Source organism: Vanacampus margaritifer, chromosome 6 (genome assembly GCF_051991255.1).
Source record: "Vanacampus margaritifer isolate UIUO_Vmar chromosome 6, RoL_Vmar_1.0, whole genome shotgun sequence".
In the NCBI taxonomy this organism is placed as follows: domain Eukaryota; kingdom Metazoa; phylum Chordata; class Actinopteri; order Syngnathiformes; family Syngnathidae; genus Vanacampus; species Vanacampus margaritifer.
The window spans coordinates 17,712,944-17,738,131 of record NC_135437.1 but is presented as its reverse complement, the minus strand read 5'-3'; the positions used below and the strand labels follow the sequence as shown (position 1 = coordinate 17,738,131).

The window sequence follows — 25,188 nt, the reverse complement described above, 5'->3', positions numbered from 1 at the left end:
GACATGGTGTAACACTTTATAAACGTACATTTATACTTCTTTGTCTCACATTCACTCGCTCGGATACACATATGAGCCAATTACAATATTTCATTATTTTGTCACCACACTCTGAAATACTGTAACCGTGTTTTGCTGTCATCTGATGCTCAACATTTTCTTATCAACCGTGCAAGTGAAAAAGTGAAATCTTTTTTTAAGCCAACCGCTGACCATCAACCAAAAATTCATTACATTCCTGATGCATCCATGTCAGTTCTGTTTGGAATTTTAATTAACTAAAGCGAGCGATACCAAATGTCAATGTTGAAGCGCGCGTGCTACCAGTTAGTAGTAGTTTGTATTTGAGCTTTGCATACAAAGTGAAGTCCTTGCGTGAAATCCTGAGAGTGCTCTTTTGCCTACTTTGCCCCAACGTGCTCGTGAATCGGCTCGAGACAACAGCGTGGAGCTGAATCAGCAGCTTTGGAGTTACATGCCAACGTACTGCGTCAGCGCAGCAGTGAGCTGCACCATAACATATTTGAAATGACGGATATGATGACGTATCTGTAAGTGTGATTGTTGCTTTAAGCAAGCAAACTACAGAAACAGAAATTACTGAACATAACTTATTTCTATGCACACAAATATACTTACTAGGCAAAACTTTAGGTATACCTGCACCTGAGAATTTGGACACCTACACACAAACTATTGACTGGTAATGAATTATGCAGGTGTACCTAATAAAGTGTCCAGTATATGACTTTTCATTGTGCTAAATTGAACAGCGCGAGCTTTTGAGTGTACTTTTTTTGTTGTGCCAAACATAAAAACATAAAAAGGATGCCCTTGCACACAGACTTTGCATCACAGATGAACATGCAGTGTATATTATAACTTTTGTGGCCAAACGTGGACATTTAAAACAAAAAGGGACATCTCCCCTCTCTATTACAGATTTTTTTTTTTAAAGGAGCACGTCTTCAAGATTACAGTCATTTTTGATCATTCACTTATCATGTCCGCTATGACAAGTACTGCTGAGAGTCCACTCGTGGAGCTGATAAGACTCTGAGGCATGTGTTTGTGATAATTCAGTTATAATGTAACATCCTCCGCACAACTCTTTATTATAGTCACATTTTTTGCAGGGATAAGACATCCCATGGTTCTTCACGGCCATTTTTGAGAGCAAGAAACTCCTTTACTTATTCTATTATAACTGGAGAGGAACATCTGAAATACTCTCCTACCTCATTTCAAGAGCGTCAGTAGTTTCTGCAGGCTTTAGTTTGTCGTTTGAGTCGTCGTCCTCCGTCTCCTGGACTTTCCTCGACACCTTTGGACTCACATTAGCCTTCCGGGCCATCTTAGGGCTGTGTCCTTTACGGTGCGGCTGCGGGCTGCCTGAGCCTGGGGTCAACTTGCGGTTGAGCAAGGGGCTCTTGGAGCTCTTTACCTTGGTAGTCTGCTGCTGGTCCTGAGTCTTGAGCGGGCGCAAGCTGAGAAGTCCGCAGTAGTAGTTGCATTGGTGGACCGTCGGGAACTGCTCAAAGACTTCTGGAGAGCTGCAGTCTGTCAGGCCTTGGTAGCTGAAACACAGTGATGGGTGGGGGGGCTTTTAATGCAGCCACGTGGATAACAAGCAACCCAAAACATCAATGCATCCAGGGTATAATACAAACCCTTTTGTCTTGGTCACCACTTTAACATTTGTAATCTTCGTTTCAACACCTGCAAAAAAAAAGCAGAATTCATATTTTATATTATTTTTTTCTCCAAAATATATTTATATTTTGCTTGTTCCCCTGTGAAAAACATGCATGTTTGGTTCATAGAACACTCTAAATTGTCCATGCTTTTTTTTAAATTATTTTTTATCGAATATATAGCTTTATCTACACTATTATATGCTTAAGAAAAAGCTATGCTAAAGTTGCGCCACCAATATTCTTCTTTGGAAGTAGTATCAGAGCCGTAACAGGTCGGATGCCCCCTATGTGGGCAAAATACAGCCCGTTTTTTTTTTTTAAATTCAGCACACTGAGCATTAAGAGCCCTATAATGATTGATGTATAAATTCAACATTTCTCCTCTAAAAATGGCTAATTTATTGAACAATTGTAATAGAAATTCTTTATTTGGAGACCTTTAGCAGACATGAGATTAAAATAGATTAATTAGATTAATTAATCAAATAAAAAAAATCCTCTAATTAATTAGATTAAAAAAATTAATCGGCTAAAAATAATACTTTATGTATTATTACCACCGTTTTCTGAGAAAGTCACATTACATTTACTTTTGCAACAAAACAGTCCAAAATGGCGACCAGATTCAGCTCTTCAGTCCGCGAAAATCCAATCTTGGTTGCAATCTACTGGGTCAAAATGACCAAATCTGTTCAAGACCCACTGCTTCATTCCAGCATTTTTTAGTGCATACCTTCCATTCGGGTGATGAGTAAATTGCCGTGCGTCCACTGGTGAATCCAGTGCTGGAAGGTGCTGCATTTCTGTTCCATCTCGGAGGCACTTTGCGCAACCATGTGGCCTTTAGCATCTGTCACACAGTACTTGAGAAAGGCTTCCCCCAGGTCAACTTCCACTGTGGCGTAGGGCACGGAGTTGGCAGGTCGATACATCAGGTACTTAGAGATTATTCTGCAGGCAAAACAAACAAAGCATACTTACAAGGACAATTTAGCAAAGCCTTTTGGGGCTAGTTGAGTGACTTACTCTAGTGAAGAGCCAAAGTTTTCGATGACTCTTGCTTCTGCTGCAAATATTTTACAATATTCTCGGATCATGTTCTGAATTTTGCATTCCTGACAGGAGAAATCAAAAAGAAGAAGTCAAAAATAGCAATGTGAGGTAGGAGGTTCAACCCTGGAGAACCCACGGGGTCAAATTTGGCCCCTATAAATTCTGCTACTCAAATAACAAAGACCTTTTTTTTTTCCCAGCAGTGATTTTGTCCCTGTGTTCTTGTTTCCATTGGCCAAAGTGTGTTTGTACATTCAATATCCAGTTCTAAAATACAACAAATAAAACAAAAAAATTATATTGTTCAATGTAGCTGTGTATTTGATTGATTATTTTCTTAAATTCTAAATAGTTTACTGACAGTTTTTATTATTCAGATTTTTCGAAATGATACCCTTAAATGCCAAAAGGGTCAAATTTGGCCCTAATCCTAAATTGGGGAATAAAGGGTTAAAATTGAAAAAACATATATTTTGGTGTTCAGTGAACTTATAGCAGTCATTTAATGTATAATTCATAATTTTCCAAAGAAGAAAAGGGTTCTTGGGTTCTCCAGGGTTAATAGCAACTTAACCTCAAAACATTTCCTTCCACTCACTTGTTTTGTCATCTCAAGATTTCTTTCTATAAGGTTGTTATCCTGCTTGGTCCCGTAGGCGATGGGATTTGGAACCTTGATGATACATGTGCTCCCAGAATCATAGACAGGATTTAGGCCGTAGATGACTTTCACTCGGCTGGCTTTATGATTGCAACCCTCACCCAAGTGCGCCATTTCGGTCATGATGCGGCCAAAGTACTTGTCGCCCCAGGTGCCGGAGTTGGCGAGGCCTTTAGTGAACAGCAGTGGCGTCATCTCTATTTCCTCTCCAACTAGAGGAAATATTAACAGATGTAACCCGTTATGAATATAAGGCCAAAGTCTACACCCTGGATTGGTCATCAGTCAATCACAGAGGGCATATGGAGACAAAAGTTACCTTCCAAATCATCTTTGAGAAGTATATCAGACAGAACTGTAAAAGAAAATGGAATGTTTCAAGAAAAACTGTGAATTCATTGAATAGATTTATGGATCCTACTTGGATGTAGCATCTTACTGTCTACGCTGAGGAGGAAGTCTGTGGTGTCGGTGCCGTACTCGTTCTGGATGCTGCAGCCGTACACGCCACAGTCTTGGCTTGCGGCCAGAATGATAGCAAGTGCCACCTGAGTCTCATCCCCTGCACTTGAAGACAACATGCAAAAACATCAGCAGTAGGCTTTTCTTTGGTCCTTCCTCGGGTCTCCCGACGGCCTCACGACTCTGGTTGGAAGTGTTCGGTTTAGGTGAACGGTATGGGATTTTTTTAATAGGTTTTAGGTGAACTAATGAATACACACACACACTCGCACGCACGCACATACACATGCTCACCCACATACAAAAACAAAAGAGAGAGCAATGATGATGACATGTCAAATCGGTAAAATTACCGAATGAACAATACTGAGCTCTCTAGGAAAAAAAAAGGAAAAAAAAGCAGTAGGCTGCAAAATGAGTCATTGACAGGATTAAGGCACAAGGTGTCGCTATAACACAGACGACCGTTATATCTGGCATCACGCTGCTGATAGCAAAAGTGCATATATATAGATTTTAATGCCCCCGGAGATGGGAAAAATACTGTGTCGTATTACAGTTCATGCGTCTAGCCAGTTTCCGTGTCACAGCTGTGAGGTTGACAGTCACATGAGCTGTAAATCTGTGCACCAAGAATATGAGAATGACAGAAGGCCATGGGGTGCTCTCTAAGTAAATAAATCCTCATCCTAATCCTTGTAGAATCATTTGTTTTAGATCAGTACAGCTTTATGACCAGTCATGTTGTCTGTATATCCCCGGAATAATAGCCCAGGGATACCATTCGGTCAACAACGTGGCTACTGTAATGTGTTTGAGGTGGCGATGACGTCCGTCTACCTTCTCTTGACCTCCAGTATTTCCTCTTCATCCCTGAACCATTTAATGGTGGAATCGGACAGGACGTTGAAAAACTGGCACCATAGTTTTAAGTGTCCGGAGGCATCTGGGAAAGGTTCCCCTCTGATCTTCCGGATGACCTGTGGAGCTGTTGGCACATGGCAGCAAACATAAATATACACAGTACCAAACACCCTCTCTAATACGGTTCCTAGAATTCTGTTGGACCGACGCCAGCCTTCACAGACTACACATTCAATTTCACTCAACATCCGCACAATGCAGTGTTTCCTATTCTAAAGCTCTTGGAGTCATTAGGGTAGCAGATGAGCAATCCCAGTTGACTTTGGCGCGAGATTCAAACCCGCCCGGACCTCTCAACTATGCTAACCATTTGTTTAAGTACAACACCTTCCTCCAATAGAGAAGGAATGTTTCCCGTACAGTTACAATTGACAATTCCGAACATCCGGGCATTTCTGATAATTCCTCAATTCCACGCAATGCAAATGCTTCCTTTATATGGTCCCATCAAACTTGACCACCATTTTGTCTTGTAAGCTTGGAATTGTCAATAGCAAGATAATGCCGTAACTACTGAAATAAGAGATGTGTGGTCATAAGAAACCATACGATATTCCATCAAAAAAAAAATTAGTCTCCAATAATAAGGTCAAATGAAACTGTTAACTGAATTGAATGTTTTTTTTAGAGAAGATTTGTCTTAATCGGCCAAAATATATTTTAAACAAGAATGAATTATGAATGAATATTAAAGTTCCTGTAACTTGAAGTATCTTCTAAATTGTTGGATTTCCACGCCACGGCAGGAAGCACTAGCCATAAGCTAGCTCGCAAGCTAACCGGATTGGGCTTTGTATTTATAACTAATTAAAGTAGCACTAAGGAACTTTTCAATCTTAATAAAATATTTTCATAACTCCTCTGATGAAACATCGACTTAAAACTAGCTGAATACTGGTACCTTTTACATGACCCGAAGGGGTCTGTATCATTTTTACTAGCAACTTTGAGGAGGATGGAAGGAACACTGCCACACAAAAAAATGTGCTGACTGCTTCATGGCATACGTCACTTCCCCTTTCCCCATTTGTTACAAAGACAGAAGTCAATTTGAATGTCAACGCTCGCTGGCGTGAGCTCAAACACAACGCAATGCGCTTGTCCTAATGCAGTGGTGTCCAAACTCGGTCCTCGGGGGCCGGTAGTCCTGCAGGTTTTGGAGGTTTCCCTGCTCCAACGCACCTGTTTCAATCAACAGGATTGTTATCAGGCTTAGTAGAGCTTGCTGATGAGCTTCAGCTGTGTTGGAGGAGAGAAATATCCAAAACCTGCGGGACTACCGGCCCCCGAGGACCGAGTTTGGACACCACTGTCCTAATGGGAAATGTGGTCTCCCTTCAGGCATAACATTACCGCCTTTGTCCCTATGACGCCGCCATAATCAACGTAAACTGAAAGTTCCATAGTGTTGCTTTAAGCCGCAATTGCGCTGAATAACCACTGATGCAAACAAAGGTCACGTACTGAGCACCGTTTTAGCCATGACCCAAAAATTTGGAAAATTGAAATGTCAGTGTATTACAGTACATACAGTCGTTCTCAGTTTTTGCGAGTTTTCAGTTTTCTTGAAACATAATATTTACAAACAAATTGCAGAATTCAAATTAAAGTGTCTTTAAATATATTATTGCTGAGCACACAACAAAGTATCTTGTTCTTATAAGCTAACGGCTGTGAAGTGTTTGGGTACGAGTTATAGCCATACCTTTCAGTGGGTCATGCTTCTTTTCAGCAACTTTCTCCTTAACGGCTTTGGCTGGCTCCTCTTTGGGCGGCTCCTCCACAACTTTGGGTACCTCCAACGTGGCCTTCCTGCGATTCAAAAGCGGCGAGCGTCTCTCCATTGGAGGGGTGTTTTGTCCCACGGGGGCTTGGAGCAGTGCTGCTCTGCGAGCCTGGCTTGGGGACATGTACGGGGAGACGTTTTGAGCTTCCAGCGCAACGGCAGCTGTGTCCGCATCCTCTTTAGGTTTTGGGATGAATATTTTGCGGCGGGCCCCCGAGGCCAACTCCTCAGGTGTAGCGGAGCGTATAAGTGAAAGACTGTCCCTTCGTTTCAGCCTCGGGCTGCTTTCACAGGACAGCGATGATGTCGGCGTAGTGGACGTCGGGGTTGATCCGCCACTCGTGTCTTCGTCCGCCTTGTCGCTCTGACGGTCATCCACTGTGATCACAGGGACCGTCATCCCAGCATCACTCTCTAGCTCCGCGACGGCCTTGGACATATATTTACGGATACTGCCAGGGCTCAGTGATGGGTGAGTGGGGGGTTTGTGTGTAAGTCTCTCAACAGGGAGTCTGCTTCTCAGGAGGTCCTCAACAGTTACAGAACTGTCAATCTTAGCCTGTTTTAAGGGTTTTGCCTTCAGCATTTCAAGGGAAATATTGTCCTCCGTGGTTTTACTTAATGAAGGCCCACTGTCATTCCTCCTTTGTAGCACAGCTTCAGAAAAGTTCTCTGTTAAACTTTGATCTGCCAAGTCTTGAGTTTTTTCAGACACTGCTGTCGAGGCACTGCCAGTTCCAGGCGGTCTTACAGTCTGAGTGACCACAAAAGTTTCGTTTTCTGCACCCTCACTGTGAGTGGGCTTCCTTAGTTCACTCTCACTCTCATGACAAGTGACAGATATTGGCGGCACCACAAACAAAGGTGCAGTCGACATTTCTAAGGTCTGCAGAGAATCCGGAACACGTGTGTTTACGAATTTATGATCCTCCTTGTCATCGTTGCATGAAACATTTATTTGTGGAATGGTTGAATAGTCGACCTGTGGGAGCTGATGATTACCTTTCATGCTTGCCTGCTCCTGTGCTATTTTTCCTGTCTTGCCAGCGTACTCCTCAAGACCCTTTGTGTCATCTGAGGGTGATGGCTTATCATCACGATGCAGAGCTTTCTGCTTAGGTAACAAACCTGATGAATCAACATTATCCAGGGCTATAGCTTGAGGTTTTAAATGTTTTTCTAAAATACTTGGCTCGGATTCTATCTTCTTGAGTGCTAATATAGTTAGCGGCAGAGTAAACTGTTTGGGTTGAGGGTCTATTATTTCAGTCCTCGGGACAGTGTGTTCATTTGTGGTTTTATCGGACGCGGTTTCTTTGACAACTGCTGTGCCCTCAGTGCACAATGATGCGAGTGGAACTTTTACGGAGGGATGTTGCTGTTTCACAGTATGGTCTTGATGCACCGTGCTTGAAGCTTCTTCCAAAAGACTAATTTCAACCTGCTTATTATCTTTCTTGTCTGTAACAATCTTAATTGACTCCTTATTTAAGTCATTTGCTAAGACTTTCTTTTGTGTCACCATTTCTGAAACTTCATTGCTAGTTTCAGTGGGTTGCACAACTACCTGTGTTTGTTCTTTTAGATTGTTCACATTTTCTTCTGTATCTGTGAGTCGGGCATCATTGACTTCTTTCTTCCTTTTATCTCTCTTCTCATGCCTTCTAAAACTCACTTCTGAACTCTGCAGTACTCTCTGGTTTGGGTCTTCTTTGCTTTCATCTGCGATAGAAGGCGTGCAGTCTGCCCACATTTTTAGGTCAACCGTCTTGGGGGCTGCAGCAGGTAGAACTTCTACGTTCATTTCCTGAGTCACTGAAACACTTTCAGCCTGCTCTTTTGCGTGATCGCTCTTTGAACTGCAGGCTTCCATATCAGAAACAAGCGTCTGATCGGGCGCTTTAATTTCCCTCATGTCGACTGCCTCTTCTAGCAAAGGCCCTGTTAATACAGCTTCCTTGGGTCTGTTTCTATCAGGATGGGGTAGCTTTTTTAGTTTCTCATCGTTTTCCACATATAAAGTATTGGAAGGGTCATTCACCTCTTTGTTAGGTTTATCCACTTTCGGCGAAGGTGGAGTAATTACAGCCACCTTGGGTTTGTTTATATCGGGACAGGGCTGTTTCTTTAATTTCTCTTCAGTTTCCAATTTTTTGTTAGGGTAGTTCACATCTTGGTCAGCTTTCCCCTCTTCCAGTAAACGCGGTGTTAATACAACAGCCTCGGTTCTTTTTATATTGAGTTGGGGTAGCTCCTTTAATTTCTCTTCAGTTTCCACACATAATCTATTGGAAGGATAGTTCACCTCTTTGTCGGGTTTATCTTCTTTCAGCAAAGACGGAGTCATTACAGTCACCTTAGGTCTGTTTATATCGGGACGGGGTTGTTCCTTTAATTTCTCTTCAGTTTTTACACATAATGTCTTGGTAGGGTAGTTCACATTTTTTCCACCTTTACTCTCTTTCAGCAATGGTGGTGTTAATACAGCCTCGGTTCTTTTTATATTGAGTCGGGGTAGCTCCTTTAATTTTTCTTCCGTTTCCAAACCTAATTTCTTGATAGGGCAGTTCTCCTTTTTGTCAGGTTTACCTTTTTCTAGTGAACAGGGTGTTAAAACAGCCACCTGGGCTTTGTTAACATAGGGTAGCTCTTTTAATATTGCTTTATTTTCCACACATAATTTCTTGGAAGGTTTCTTCACCTCTTTGTCAGGTTTATTTTGATTGTCCATCTTTTCAACAATTATCTCTCCTTCTTGCAAAGCCTCAGGGGGTGTCACACAAAGGTTACTCGTCGCCATAGCTGAGATAACACTGGGAGGAGGAGCTTGCTTATCTTTTAAAAGGCTAGAAGACGTAGTTTCTCCAACAGGTTGACTTGGCTGTGATGATGCTACCAGGGTGTCTGGATCTTGCTGGCATGAGAGAACCATATCCACAGTTGAGACCACCTCAGTATGTTTCTTTTCAGCCTAATAGGAATCAAACAAAGTCTTTTAGTGCCTCATCACAATTGTGTTTACGGTACTCTTCTTAATACATTCTATGAAACCATTTGACCTTTTTTTTGCATGAATGTAATTTAGATGTTTTTGTTTTCAACTTTATGTTCAAAGTTTCAGGGTGTACACATGTTCTATAGCTGAAACCTTTTTACCACTCAGCCATGTTTCACCTTAAGAATAGTAAAAGATCAATACATTCTCATGTTTTATGACCTGTTAGTGTAATCCAAGTGTTTCTCTATCTTGTATCACATAAACAGTGACTGTGTTTACACAGGAAAGGGACCAAGGAAATGTTTTGATATTTTACCTACCAAAATCTAGATACAGATCAGAACTAGAAGTTTAGGAACTGAAGTTGCTTGAACTGCTTGTGTCAGCTCAAATGATATTTTGAACTAAGACAAGGGGAATTCCTGAACATTTTGGGCAGGTGTGTGCTGCTTATTCAAAGAAAGGGTAAATGAATGATAGGTCAGCAGAAACTACCCATGGGAATTAATATTTTACTTGATCACAAAAATGTCAAAACAAATGTTAAATTGATGCTAATATTGAGGAAATAAGTCAAGAAAACATGTGCACACAAATACTGTATCCTGTATGGTAGTTGGGGTTTTCCCCTCACTGCTCATAGTCTGTAGTTAGCATCCTTCAAGTATATACATGGGGCTGCGTGTAGCTTCATGACAATGTACTCAGAATTAAAAAGAAGTTAGCACTTTCGATGGAAAGGAACTGGTGTCATATACAGTTGGTGACATTTAACATTTTCAAATTATATTTTTACTGTTTTTGAATTTACTTATAAGTATATAGATGCCATATAACTATGTGTAGTTAAATGAATAACAATGTGATAATGTTTTTGTGAAATATATTGGAATCTCTCACTCCCTTCCAGCTCTTGAGATAATAATGTGTATGTTTTAAAAGTTGTCAAGTTTTCATGTCATTAGTCATTTGGTGGTAAAAACTGGAAGGTCCAAGGTCAAAGCCTATCTACATAATTTCTCCGAGGCTGGTGGGGAGCTGAGATAATCGTATCAGTATTATCATGTCTGCTTATTAAGAACACTAATTCTTTGTCAAGTCTAAGGGCGGGAGTATTCTTTTTACAAGTATAAAGCAACTGTATGTTTTCATATTCGTCACACTGGAAGCTTAACATCACCTTTGAATGTAAGCTATTCTCCTGTGTCTTTAAGAGCTCTTAAATAAACTCCTTAAAGGAACTTTTTCATAAGATCTCAATTCTGCAATTTATTTGAACACGCAAAAGATTACACTTAATAAAGTAATCAAATAATGCCTTCACAGTCTAAAAATGAAGCTTTTCCTCTAGAAGCTGTGTGTAAACACAGTGTGTGATTGTGTCACAATCATGTGAGGGGAAAAAAAAAAAGATAAAGGGTTTGACTTCCTCTAGCCACTCAGCAGTGAGGTTTTGTATTAAGGCGTCACCACAATAAACGTACAGTTCCACATTTCTGTCAACAGATTCCACTGCGTCTACTTTGAACCTGATGACTTCAGTTCCTCTTCCCACGTGTCACATGCCAATAGCAAGTCACTACTCCATTGCACGCATCGACAGCTCAAGCTCACTGAATTCATTCAACAAAACACATACATCACATCACGTGATGGTCTAATGAAAAAATAATAATCTTCAAATTGTATATACTTTTTAATGTAAATAAAAATGTCTGATGCAGCTATATTGGGTTTTTCTTTTGGTGACATTTTGTTGATCAGGAATGAATTGTTTTCCAATTGTTGACTCAACAGACAACATTATTTAGCAACTATTTAGATAGCATTCTGTGGTAATAGTTGAGTGACTTTGCAACTCCGTTTGACATACCATTGTGATTTTATTTTTCATCAATCAATATAGTTTTAACAAAGACAAATTCAAATTACTTTTTAAAATATGTTTAAAATGTGGGTTAAATACAACTTTATGGAAGAAAGTCATAATTTGGCAAATCAATAAAATGGCCTGAATAAATGCAAGCTCAAACGCAAAAAGGTCAGCCATTTTGAAAATCACTGCCAAATATCAGTTGCTGTGTTAGCAGCAATTATACAGTGCATCATAAATCATGAATCCCTATTCACAGCATATGCAAACCAATTGTCCGTGATTTCCATTGAAAATAGAAGCACGACCTTCCTGCCGTCTACACGAAGGTTTATTTTTAGACTTTAGGGATGCGTTGGGCAGTGGGGGGATGGTCGCAAGGAATCTGTAAAATGTGACAAGAACCTCCTCATGCTGGGACCCGCCACAAAAGTCACTCGACTAGCCCTCAGACAGATCGTACAAAGCCTCTCCGTAACGTGAGAACTACCGTTGGCATTCAGGTTTCAGCAAGTCCTCTGACGCACTGCTGCCTCACTCACACAGCCAACACCGCAGGCATTGAGTGGCCTATTTTACAGTGGACCGTGAAGATACACAACATCCCTCACTCCCACATATAACATTGCAGAGTGATCTACTTTTATGGTTCCTCATTTCTTCGACACTTTTTTGACTTGCGTCTGTTTGGTTATGCCAGTGCGGCAAAAGTAAGTTTCCGATGGGCAGGCTGAGTCATTGCATCATCTTAGTATAGTTTGACTGCCCCGCCTAAGATAACCTCTACCAAAGCTCTTGAGTGCACTTCCCAAAACATTTTTATTTTGTTTTTTTATCACCAGCCACAACCCAAAATCCAAACAGTTTCATAGTGAACAGGGTTAAGGATTGTATTAGTGCATTCACTATCTTGTCAGGCAAATGCAATCTAAAAATAACTCTCAAGTGACAACCAGCTGCTTTTCAAGACCTTTGTACATACCTCAGTAAGAACTTGAAGACCGGACAATGGCGTTTGTTGGCCGGGATCGCTTATCCCGTCACCTGCTGGTACCTCCATGTTCTCCGCCAGAACCCCAGCGTCCTGGTTACTTTGTCCACTAGGCTCTTTTGGGCTCGCAAGGGTTAATTCAGTAATTGTTGACTTACGTTCTTGTGCCATCGAGGGTTTCTTGGACACAGGCTGTTGGTTTACATCCACGCAATTTGGAGGCTCTTTTGGCTTATCGGTTTCCATAGGTACAACTTGGTCCGTTTGAGTTTTGTCCATCTCTGCCCGATGCTTCTTGTATAGCTGATAGGATGGCGGTGTTTGTGATTGTGTAGATTTCGGCTGTGCGGACTTGGGAAGGTGGTCATGTTCTTTATCTTTGGTTTCAATGTATTCATGAGAGTCCTTCTTACCCTTCCCGAAGAGGAAATCTTTGACCGTGTGCAACATGGAGGAGAAGGATGACTGCACGTTATGATGGTCATGATCCTTAAGGGGATTTCTGTGATGTTTAGGATGTTCTGCCACATGTGACATTTCTTGTAACCTCTCCTTTTCTTTCTCCATTTCTACAACAAAATCTTTTTCTTTTATGTTATCTTTCTCTTTGGCTGTTTCATGCTCGTCTTTCTGTACTTGAAGTTTTTCAAGTTTTCCTTCGTTCTCTATGCTCGTATTTCCGATACATACGTCCATCTCTTCCGTTGCTTCCAACTGAGGTGAGTTCTCGCTCTCTTCCGCAGTCTGTGACTGGAGAGTCTCTGATAAAAACTGTGCCAAACTGATTCCGCCGTCATAACAGTTTTCACTTCCGTTTGCTATCATATGGCCTCTGTTGCTGCTGTTTGTGGTGGTGTTAACGCCGGCATCGACACCATTGGTGATCTTTGGTTTCTTTTTGGCCACGAGTTCCTCAGGGGCCGGTATGTCCTTCCCCAGACTATTGTCCAAAAGTATTGCGGTGGCTGTTTCTTTGACGTCAGAGCTAACTCCGTTGGCTCCTACAGCAGCAGCAGCAGCACGCAGCTGCTTCACAGCTTCAGGCTCATGAGCTGCCTGGACTAGCTCCGGTGGCGGAACTGGACGTTTTCGTGGAGGTGGCTCTGGACTAACACGTTGTTCCTCTGTCTGAACATTGTCCCTGAACTCCCTCTTCTGTTCTTCCAAGTCTTTCCGCTTCTTCTCCGCTTTTTGCTTCAGCTTGGCAAAGAATCTCTGGTGGATCTTGAACTCACTCATGGTGCCCACTTCCAATACCCCCGAGCAGGAGACAATACCTTTGCTATTGCTCGCTGAGACCTGATAGATGGCCGCATCATCCAATGTGCAACTGGAAAGAGAAACACCTATTAAACAAAATGAATCAAAATCTGCATTTCCGGTCATTTAAGAATCTATATTTATTATTTGATAATTGGGTGTCACATACTTGTAAATATGGAGGGTGTGGGTTTTCCCATTTTTGTGGATCTCATACTTTGGAAGCCCACAATAGCGGTCCATTTCCATATCATCCTTATACCATTTCAGTTCTGGAGCTGGATAACCTATATTAAAAGGAAATAACATTATTTTACTTTACAAACACTCCAATTGTACCTTGTTGAAAGTTAATTCAGTTGTTTTGCAGGAGAATGACATATAGAGGTTTCAAGGGATACTGGAGTCATTTAGCAATTTTCAGCAGGTCATATTTTGTCCAGAATTAATTTGATTTGACTGAAGATGACATCACTTGTGATGAGGAAATAGGTAACGACCAATCACGGCTCACCTGTTTTCTGGGTTTGGTCAGCAAACTGAGCCATGATTGGTCGTTACCTATTTCCTGAGCATGGGTGATGTCATCTTTAGTTGACAGCAAGTGGGAAAATGTGTTTTTAAATGTATTAATTGTACATGAAAAATAATGAACTTATCAAATTATTAATTATAGACAAAATATTATCTTCTTACTGCTAAAAATGGCTAAAAGAGTCAAGTAGCCCTTTAAAATAGGACATACCTGACACGACACAGCTAAACTTTACGTTACAGTTTTCTGAAACAGCCTTTGACTTTAAGGTGGTCTCAAAGGATGGTTGTACGTCCTCGGTAAGCTGAGCCATGACAGTGCACAATGTGCTCCTGCAAGTAAACAGAGGTTTCTAACAAATCGTTTCCACTTCTGAATCACTTCAGAAGCCTCCTCACACTGGTGCAGTACATTCCATTTTCTTTGAAGGAAGGTTGTTAATGGACATTTTTTTTTGGTAGTGGAGAGAGTTTAAAACAGAGACTTTTGGGACACCAAGGAAAACAGAAATGGCAAATGCAACACTGAAAATGATGTTGGTCACTGAAACTGAATGCAAGACCGGACAAAGCTACACGCTTACATTAACTGTTAAGATTTGTGTAGGTTTCATTCTTGGGGTACACCAGATTGTGTGGTTAAAATGTTAGTTTGGAGGAATGTTTGAAAAGTATGTATTACCTCATTGGCCTGTAGTGAGAATACCTTGAATAGCTAGTTAGAGAGGAGGCAAATGCAGGGTTGTTAATGAATAACTGAGAGTTCCATAATTAACCCATTCATATGATGTAGGCTGTTGATGTCTCTCCTCTTCAAAAAAGAAAAAAAAAACATAAAGCATTTTGACATTTATGTTATTTTGATTGTTTTTGTCTTTATTTTGTCTGTGTGTGTTTTTTTTAAGAGTGCCTTTATCTCAAGCTCTATTTTCAGCTGTTTTGTCTTTACTACCGTGCACTATAAAATGTATTTTCAAACCAAAAATTGCAGTGTGTTTGTGTGTGGATTAAATGTGTACCTGTTTTCTGGCCTAACATTTGAAAGGTAATTATTGCGGGTTTCGGTGCGGCCATTTGAAGAGCTGCTGTCCTCTTCACTGAAGCTGCTGGTTCTCCCATTGGCAGAAAAAGAGCGAGTCATTGGCCTCCTGGAAGTCATTGTGCACTGCAATAATTTGCCAAAGAAAGAAAGTGAAATCCACACTATTTAACAAAACAAAAAATCCTGAGTCACGTCCTCAGCTGGTCAAAATTCACTGCCTTGGATCGTAGCGGAATTTTGTTATTCATAGAGAAGCCCCTAAAAATGAAGAAGATAAAAGACACAATTAAATTACTGGAGCACACATACATAGTTGAATGATATTAATTATTATTCATACACTGCTCAGCACACACTTCAAAGTCCATGCTTGTCCTTTCTGAACCGGCAATGTACTTGGAGTGGAGGAAGTTATAAATAGTTTGAAGCTATCAAATTGTAATCAAATACAAGTGTAAAACAACTTCTCTTAAGATTGACATGCTCAATTACTGTTTTAGGGTCCATATACACACAATAAACGTTCCAACTTACCATGGAAATGCTGTCTGTGTTGTTTTTGAGCCCGTGTCTGTGAAGAAAGCCTCTTGAACTGCCTATCATTGGCACACATGTGTTGCCAGCAAGGCCCTATTTTTAGCGGGCCCACAAATAGGTGCAAGAGCACATCAGATTTTCCAAAACTACACTTCAGACTTAACAATGAAGTCAAGTGGTCAACAGGTAATTACCATTTGAAGATGCTGTATGCATATTATCTAAAAAAGAAGAGTGTCTGGTGTGGTGCAGATACAGTACAAGACTGTATGTGATTGTGAACAATGAAAACATGTTGGAGAAAAGGCTCACGGATATATATATCTATTTTTTTTTTTTTGTATGTGGGTGAGCATGTGCATGTGCGTGCGTGCGTGCGTGTGCGTGCGTGCGTGTATTCATCAGTTCACCTAAAGCCCATTAAAAAAAAATCCCATACTAATAATATAATATAATAATAAATTGCCAAATGCAGAAACATCAATGTAAGTTATCATGAATTTCACGAATTTCCTATCACTGAGAGTAACAAAAACCACTACTAGTGCAAGCATACATGTTGGATTTTAGGCATAAGTCAGTAAGATATTGGTGATGTTGCTGTTTCATTTTAAACACATTACTCATAGAGAGGATTAGGTCAGTGTAGTGGAACAAGGCTATAAATGAGACGCGCATTCATCAATTTTACAATCTGGCATCATCATTTTTTTAATATCTCTCCCAACAAACTGGGAATTTATCCAACTATAAAACATTACAGCTTTACTGTTTGAGGAGCGCCTGGAAATGAACGCGATTGCTTTTTACCGTCATATAAAAAATGTTGCTCCTCATGCTTTTTCTTGTATATGTACATTTTTAAAGTTAGTTCATTTTACTGTCGACATGCATTTGGACTTGTTGTATGACTGTCTCTCCAACTTAAAGCAAACGTTTAGCATAAACTAATCGCAAGTATGTGGTTTTATAGTCCTTTCATTGCGTCTTTATATCAGGCTTTACGGTAAGGTCTTGTTCCGGAAAAGAGGGGAGGGTTTATTTGCAAAGATTTTTAAGTTATTAAGCCGTGATAAGAGAAACAGTCCCTGGCAGCTACTGGTACAGCGCTGATGGCAGGTATGCACCCAATCACTATTACCTTTGATACTCTATAAAAAGTAGAACATGAAAATGATTTTTAAAACTCTCGTCGGTGCCGCTAAAGCACAGAAAGAGCACGGGTGGCTTAACTTATAGTACTTCTGTCGTTGGTTAGAACTTAAAGTGCTTTTTAACAAACTGACTTACTTCATTACAGTTAATGCCGCACCGCAAGGGAACATATCGCCGACAAAAAGAAGGCAATGCATTGATGAGTGGTTCAATCCCCGTCAAATGATGGTCGGAGGTATGTTGCTGCGCCATTATGATATCAACTATGATTTGCGGTCACAAGTTCTTGAAGGAATGAGTGCGAATTTCTTGCCTTGTTTTAGACATTGTCATAGAGCGCCAGCCTGTCTGTATGTGTGTACCTGTGAACTACAAGGTGGCCCTGAGTGTCCGGGCTGAGGCTGCAGGCATCCTCAAGTATCAGTGGTTCACTAATGGTCGCGGCGGCGGCGGTGGTGGTGATGGTGATATCTACGAGGTATGTGGGAGCCACCAGTGTTATGCCGTCACAAGTTCACAGCTCGCAAGACCGAAACACTATCAGATGCACTGATTTATACATTTACAGCATCTACATGTGAATATGATCTGAAGTCGTTTTAAACTATTAAAAAACAGTCAATCTCTTCATTTGGTATCTTATCCTGTTTGTTGACGTTAAATTGTGAGATTTCTAATCTGTCCAAGTGCTGTCATTGCACCTTTGATTGTCAGAACAAGCAAAGTTTATCAAGCAAAATGCGCCTGTAGTGCATATCTGCATAGATTAATACATTTAATGATTTCATTTCCGGTGATTATTGTTTTGTCCACTTCCAATGATTTTTGTGCCACAGTTATGTGATGTCATATAGGGTTTTTGGTATAGTATTGACGGGTTCTGTAAAGGCAAAAACATGGGTATTTATTGTCTTAAGTAATTTTTATCCATCCATCCATTTTCTGAACCGCTTATCCTCACGAGGGTCGCAAGCCTGCTGGAGCCTATCATTATCTTTTGTTTAACGTAGCTATTCTTGCAAAAATTATCTCAAATTTGAATTTTTTTAATATCGCTTTTATTCTTTTCTGCAGCAAAAATTCTGTCGAAATTAAATCAGTGTCTTTGAAAAATCGACTATAAAATCTATATCTGTTTGAATAAATTGTTGGTATTTTGAATAAATAAAGTTGTAATTTTTCAACATCATTTTGGGAAATAAGTTTTTGCAGCAATATCCCACCTTGCTGTTTTCATTGTTGAAGGCAAAGGCGGATAAACGCAAGGTCTTCTGTTAATGGCAAATATGGCAGATTTGGTGGATCTTTGACTAAAAGAGGCTGATGGCACATTGCATCATTCCGTGTGTATGAAATTCTGTCCAATCAGGATGGTTCGTGTATCTTTACATCTGCCTTAGTGAAAATGAAAATCGCTATTTTCACTATCTTAATGCATGTTTTTTTCCCCCTCCTATAAAGGTCAATGGGGGAACTCGGGAAGATCTGATCATCGATGCCATTAAAACTCAATGCTACGTGTGTCGGGTGAATGATAACTTTTCTAACTGGGTGTTCAGTGATTGGGTTAAAGTGAAGGTGCTGGACATCGATGCATCAGGTATGAATGTCCATATATTCCATACTGATCCACAGTGTGCTTAACCTCTGTGGTTTTGCATATCACGAAGACTGTCATGTGGGTGTTTCAATAATACTCTTGTGGGTTTCATTCTTTTCCTAACAATGTCAGGTTTGCCGCTAGAGTGGCAGGGGGAGCCCCACATTGCTATCAACCCGAAACCTCAGACAGTCCCACTTGGTGCAAAAATTACTCTCCGCTGCACTGCCTTTGGCAACCCTGCCCCACGCTACCAGTGGTACAGAAATGGACATCCACTAGAAAACACTACTGACACGCTGCAGGTAAGGAAGGATGTTTAGCAAGGGTGATTATTAACGGTATTTGTTTACATGATGTCATACATCCCTTGATACGCATGTTATTCATTACAGAAGGTCTGTTAATATGTAGCCTGATGTTTGATGTGCAGTGGAGTATACAATGTCACAAGCAGGCCGATGAATGAGCTATTGTTCCACTTGTAGATTGAGCATGCCGAGGCCAAACATAAAGGAGCATACTTGTGCTCAGTGTCGAACGTGTTGGAAGAAATATGGAGCGAACCTGTGGAAGTTGGCGTTGGTAAGTCTCAGATGAAACTTATCGCCCCGAGATAAGACACTTTCCTGTACTTTTCTCTAAACTTCCTTAGTTTGCCGTGAAATGCTATCTTAACAAATATATATTTTTTTCACATTCATGTCATCCCACTCAATTAAAACTCAGCATTTCAGTTTCTATTATGCTGAGGGTACTTTCCCCATTTCTACGGAGTAAAAGGGAAGTTGTTAGAATCCAAATGGTATTGTGTCTGAGCTGTAAAGTGAAACCACTCCCTTTTGCTGTTTTTTTGCGGTATCGAATGTGCATCAAAATAAGTTGCAACACCTTATGCAAGCTTTCATGACAAAATCATTCACTGTTTTTGAAAAAAAAAAAAAACTCAGGTTTTCTGTTGTTTCAATTCAGTTCAAAATGATCAGCTTCCTCTAACAGCAACCAAAGGTACATTTTTGGAAATTTTTATTTTCAACTGTTATTTCTACTTTTATATACTTAATTTTTTTTCTAACAAATCTATTTTGATCATGTGTTTCAGCTGTTGACAAAGTCGCCTTACTTATCGGGAACTTGAATTACTCCAACCACCCTGGCTTAATGGCCCCAGTCATGGACGTACACGAGCTCGCCAACCTCCTGCAGCAGCTGGGATTCCGAGTGGTGTCCTTGCTGGATCTCACCAAAGAGGAGATGCAGGCTGCTGTAGACAAGTTTTTTGACCTCCTAGACAGAGGAGTTTATGGTAAGTACAGTTAGCTGTTTGCAGATTCACATATTCATTTTTTTTCAGTGGATGTAATCTACCCTCAGTTACATTGTTTGCTGAAAAACTCACAGTTTATTTATTAAGATCTAAAATGCCACAAGATGGCACCAAAGCCCTGGCCAATGGGAAAGTAGTAATTGTGTTAGGGAAGTATGTTGAAATGATACATCTCGACTTAGAGATGAAAATACAGTACTTGAAATACAGGGTTGTTAAGTGGAAGTTTTCGGAAAAGTTTTTGCCACATGTGCATATACATGTGTACAGTGATTTTTTTTTTCTTGGTGCCAAAATCAAATAATCTGTAAGTCATTTATTTTTAATGGTGTTTTAAGATGAAAATTATATTTTGTTTTTTAAATCATAAATATAATTATTATTTCAATTATTATACAATACTGTATTCACTAGCGTTTGGGGCAGAATCTCGTATGTCGTTTTTTTTTTTTTTTTTAAACAAATTATTGACCAATCAAAAATGTGTCAAAAACGGCTTGCTCTCTTTAATGATGCAACGTTAATGGTTGGACAAACATGCTGTTTTTGGGGTCTCCTGAAAAGTGCTGATTTAAGATGTACAAGGAATCAAAACATATTTTGTGGGTGTCAATTACTTATTTATTTTTCTGCTAAATATATAGCAGGTGTTTACTGTACCTGTATAACAAATAAGATGTACTGTAATCTGATACCATAAGACGTCATGGTTAATGTGTGTCTTCGTAGAAATAAGTATTGCTCACAGGCAGAAGTCCTGGCTATTTATGGTTTTGCATGTCATTCTCATATCGGTTTCACAACAAAACAGTTGATGTAATTGTAAGATAACATAGCCCAGATGACTAGCATTTGTTTACCTCAGTCTCACTTTTTTTGAATCGCCCCAGTCTCTTCATATTAACCACATGTTCACACTTGACGCTGAAATTGAAATCTATATTTCATCATTCTTTCCAGGCCTTTTCTACTACGCGGGCCATGGGTACGAGTGTGCTGGGAGAAATTACTTGGTGCCTGTGGATGCACCACAACCCTACCGACCTAAAAACTGTGTGTGCGTGCAACGGATCATGCTGGCAATGCAGGAACGAGGCACCGCGCTGAATGTTATCCTACTGGATACCTGCCGCAAATGGTAACCTTCGTAGATGGATTTCTCTTTTTATTTATGTGATCAGGTTGGGACTACATTTATTAAAATAAATAAATAAATAAATAAAAACTTTTCTTGAAGGTACAACCAGCAGGGCATACCATCAGCCATTATGCCACAGCAGCCGAAAGGAAATACCGTGTATGGCTATGGCACGTATGTACATTTCTCAGTTAATTTTTTTTTCTTAATAAATCAAATCACTATGAACATTAAACCATTATGGCGCATTTTATGAATGCAGGTGCGAAGATGCGGAGGCTTTTGAAGTCCAGGATGGAGGAAAAAGTACAGGAATCTTCACCAAATACTTGAACAAGCACATCCTTCAGGCAGAAAAAGTCACACATGTCTTGGAGAGGGTGTCTGAGGGTGCGTATGTCCAAGAAAGCATCTAAAATGCTCTTAAAAAGGAATTTCACAGCCACAGCGTTGTTTGGATGCAGGGTAAATAGATCTGAAAATGAACACTTCTTATCTTTGTGGAGCATTGGCTGGTAACATAATTTTCGAAGATACTTTTAACATGCGACCTCATTCTCTGGAAATTCACACTGTCGGCTCGAGAACAGCAAGAAACCTGAGTGCTGCAGAGCACAAGACAGCTGCTTGGCCTTTTGGACCCTCGCACGGCTCTCCTTCGCTCTCATGAGTTCACTCGCAAATCAGCTGTGACTGGACAGGGCACCCTGCTGACAGCATAATGTGCGAGTTTTTAAATATTTCACCACACATTTTTTAAAAAAAAAATACTTTAAATTCAAATTAATAATCATAAATTAGACAATAGTACTATTTATTTGATGTGTGGTCATTTTGGCCGATTATATTAATGAGATGTTTTGGTCAATGATTTTATTACATCTGCAATGGAGTATTTTTTTATTATTTTTATTTTTTTATTATTATTATTACAGGGATGTGATTTTTCCGCTAATTCGCGGAATTCCGCTTTTTTTATCTCCCCCCCCAAAAAAAAAAATCCGATTTTTTTTTTTTTAGTAGTTCATTGTGTATGCGCATGACTCCGACAGATAACATCTTCTGCTATAACAAAGACATTTGTGGTATGCTCTAATATGAGTTACTTTTCATTTGGTCATGATACAATTATTTGTTCATGAAATTTGAACTCTTCAACATTATTTATGTGTTAACTTAGTAATCACATTAGTAAGATATGATGATATTCTCAGTGATAGTTTTTAAAAGCAAAGGCAGTCCAATGTTTTTGAATGTGACTGATTTTGAGTTGACTAAAACTGCCATTTTATATGGATAGTTCAATATACATTGAAAATTTATGCTGTTGTTTTGTCTATTTCTTTGTCATGTGAGTGCATTGAAAGTACTTAAAAACACGGAAAACTGGACCTAGCTGGGTGCCAGCGGCCCCCAGACCCCCGGCTAAATTTTCAGATAATTTCACTTTGGTCAAATCACATCCCTGTTATTATTATTGCAAGCAGGTTAATAAAAAATGGGATTGTGACTGTGTAAGACTATTATCTTCCAAATAACAAAGAAACAATGAGGTTTTTTTATGGGATACTGCCAGGATGATTTTTAATTGCCGGAGGTGTAGCATAAACATCAAGTCGACTTGATCCTCGTCTTGCTTTTATCTGTTCTTTTTTTCCTTCCTCATTTCTGCCCACTCATCTGTTGTATATTTCTCCTTAGGTTTGTGTGTCCACTGTCCACTCAATCACCTCAGAAAATTTCCCTAAGTTCCTCAAAGTCAACCATGTGCATCCCATGAATATTTTGTAAACCTCGCCTCCAGTTATGAGGCAACCAAGGCAGTTACATGCTGGAATAGATTGGAGCTGTTGTGGTTAATGTTTGGGTGTTGTTTAAAAATTCCAACTTGCACTGTACTGAGTGAATTGACCGAAAGCCAATGCTAATGATTGACTCCTAACACTATTGCCATCCAATCAGAACTGAAATTTACCCGGATTCAAATATGATTTTAAGTCAGACTTGAATGAGCTTATGCATTGTATAGATTCAGGGAATATTTTATAAAGTAAGAACTGTTGACAGACAGTGATCCTGGTTTCTTATTTGTTCCATTAGATTTGGGCCGAGACCCTCTGGTCACAGGCAAGCAGGCTGTGGAAATCAAGCACACCCTAAAGGAACCTCGGTCGCTTGCCGATCCGGTTCAGACAGCCGGCCACACAAGGGAGCTACACCAAAGAGATTTTTGTTGGCGGCAAGCAAATGGTGCGTCATTGTTTTGTTTTTTTACATTAAATTAGTATTATCATCCTTGATTCAATTTCATATTTAGTCAGAGCAATAACATTGTTGTTCACGCCTTCTACACTACAGCATGTGATATACTATTTTAAAACATACAGAAAGTACTTCCTTATAAAGAAGCAAGATTGTTAATTGGTTCCCCTTTATTTGGTGTTCATGTCTATTCTGTGAATGGAAGCTGTTTGTGACATGACATCTCATAAGTTCCTCAAATCTACTAACCCTAGAGATAATTGTATCCATCTTAGGCTTCTCATGTGTTAATGCTTCTGCTGATGACTGGATTGAAGATTGCCTTAACTAGACTATTTAACACTGTTTTATTAAATTTATTTTATGTTATGTTTTCAGAGCTACCAAGAAAGACGCGGTTAAAGTTCCTTTGTGGCGTTGAAGTGGAAGTCAGCTTCTCGGCCTTGTTCTCGAATGTCTTGGTGGCTTTTGGAGTTATAAAGACCACAGGCCCCAAAACGGACAACTGCACCATGACGCTGAGTAGCATACCTGTAAATATTGTTTGCCGCCGCACCTCGTACTGCTATGAAACAATCTGCCAAACTACCTCTAAAACAGTGACTACCAAGTCACTTTAAAATAAAAACTTAAAGGAAAAACACTGTAATCAGTAAAAAAAAACTTTTTAAAAAGCAACAGAAAAAAAGTCTCATTTCTAGTCTTTTAGTTGTGGTGTGACGCCAAGTTTTATCAGCATTAAAATTCCACATTGCTCACCATTGATGCTTTCACAGTGACCACTCACCCAAGTTTCATAAGTATGAGGACGTCATACCCATATATAGACATCTAGTTTCCACTTCCGCCAAAACAACATAAACACAAAGAAGGAAGGAGTTGTAAGTTTCACTTCACAGCTCAGTGTGAGAAATGTTTTAATGGGCTATACTGACATCTAGTGGCTGATTATAATCTTGGGGAACTGAGTTACAATACTGACAAAATATGCTGATGACAAATTACTTCTTTCATAGCCAATGCAAGACATTTTTTCTGGGACTGGAAGGTTTGAGAAAATGGACTCATTACTGTTCGACAACGCTGATAATCCAGATTGTACTCTGCGAGTGTGTGGACTTCAAAAGCTTACGGTATGTGTCCTGGTCATTGTGTCAGATCATTTAAAGAGAGGGGGGGAAAAGTTTTTAATAAACTCAAATATTTTATAATTTTGTATTCTGCGTGTCCTTTGTTAGGAATCACTGGTCATCAGGATGGATCTACATTATACTCACATGGAGAGCAGGCTGCGTCTCACAGAGAGCCAACAGGTGGACATCGGAAAACCTTTGGTGGCGTCCTGCAAGTTGAACGAGACAATTCAAAACACATCGCACAGGAAACAAGTCAAACAAACGAGTATGGGCAGCATTTCACACAGCAGGCAACCACTGAATCAGACTCAGGCAAATCCATGCCAACCCTTTACCAGGAAGGCCGAGTGTGGTGCTCAAGCGACGCCCTTCAGGTGCAACGAACCTGAGGAGAATGATGAGAATGAGCTACAAGACTTCACATGTTTGACTTAATATTTGAAGACTTCATGAATGATGATGAATGAATGCGGTTTTTGTGACATATGTAATTAGCATACAATCATTCAACACTGAAAAACATCCATACTTGCTAGTCTTTTGTTATGTAATGCTTTAATCTTAAATTGGTATTGTTCATTGAAATTTTTTTTTTAAGTGGCAAGCTGGCTAGCCACGGATATGTACCTAATAAAGGCAATTATTTATGCAACTGATTCTCTGTATTTCAGTGTACTGTAAGTGTATTTGCTTAGGTTCTCTCTGGAACTTTACAAGGCAGGTTTGTGTTGTGGTCATAATAGAGCTTACAT

At 39.9% G+C, this 25,188-nt stretch overlaps 2 protein-coding genes across 5 annotated transcripts; one reads left to right on the top strand and one right to left on the bottom strand.

Annotated features, from left to right (window-relative positions):
- Nucleotides 1-14: 14 nt before the first annotated feature.
- alpk3a (alpha-kinase 3a) lies at nucleotides 15-18,439 on the bottom strand. Of its 3 annotated transcripts, XM_077568251.1 has the most exons (15): nucleotides 15,638-18,439; nucleotides 15,259-15,539; nucleotides 14,922-14,954; nucleotides 14,451-14,572; nucleotides 13,875-13,992; nucleotides 12,437-13,775; nucleotides 6,503-9,554; nucleotides 4,714-4,861; nucleotides 3,851-3,978; nucleotides 3,731-3,766; nucleotides 3,349-3,623; nucleotides 2,724-2,812; nucleotides 2,431-2,648; nucleotides 1,671-1,719; nucleotides 15-1,577 (listed from the first exon to the last, which is right to left on the bottom strand). In XM_077568251.1, exons 2-15 carry the CDS (start codon nucleotides 15,396-15,398, stop codon nucleotides 1,235-1,237), a joined length of 6,090 nt encoding a protein of 2,029 aa, XP_077424377.1. In that variant the 5' UTR covers nucleotides 15,399-15,539; nucleotides 15,638-18,439; the 3' UTR covers nucleotides 15-1,234. The 3 variants fall into 3 exon arrangements, with proteins under 3 accessions (XP_077424377.1, XP_077424376.1, XP_077424378.1); XM_077568250.1 differs by having other exon boundaries at nucleotides 15,259-18,439; XM_077568252.1 differs by lacking the exon at nucleotides 14,922-14,954 and having other exon boundaries at nucleotides 15,259-18,439.
- malt3 (MALT paracaspase 3) lies at nucleotides 16,854-25,088 on the top strand. Of its 2 annotated transcripts, XM_077568254.1 has the most exons (15): nucleotides 16,854-16,937; nucleotides 17,119-17,208; nucleotides 17,297-17,451; nucleotides 18,435-18,573; nucleotides 18,706-18,878; nucleotides 19,062-19,158; nucleotides 19,546-19,581; nucleotides 19,676-19,879; nucleotides 20,861-21,038; nucleotides 21,138-21,212; nucleotides 21,301-21,428; nucleotides 23,139-23,288; nucleotides 23,679-23,833; nucleotides 24,317-24,433; nucleotides 24,539-25,088. In XM_077568254.1, exons 1-15 carry the CDS (start codon nucleotides 16,931-16,933, stop codon nucleotides 24,869-24,871), a joined length of 2,037 nt encoding a protein of 678 aa, XP_077424380.1. In that variant the 5' UTR covers nucleotides 16,854-16,930; the 3' UTR covers nucleotides 24,872-25,088. The 2 variants fall into 2 exon arrangements, with proteins under 2 accessions (XP_077424380.1, XP_077424381.1); XM_077568255.1 differs by lacking the exon at nucleotides 19,546-19,581.
- The last annotated feature ends 100 nt before the right edge of the window (nucleotides 25,089-25,188 follow it).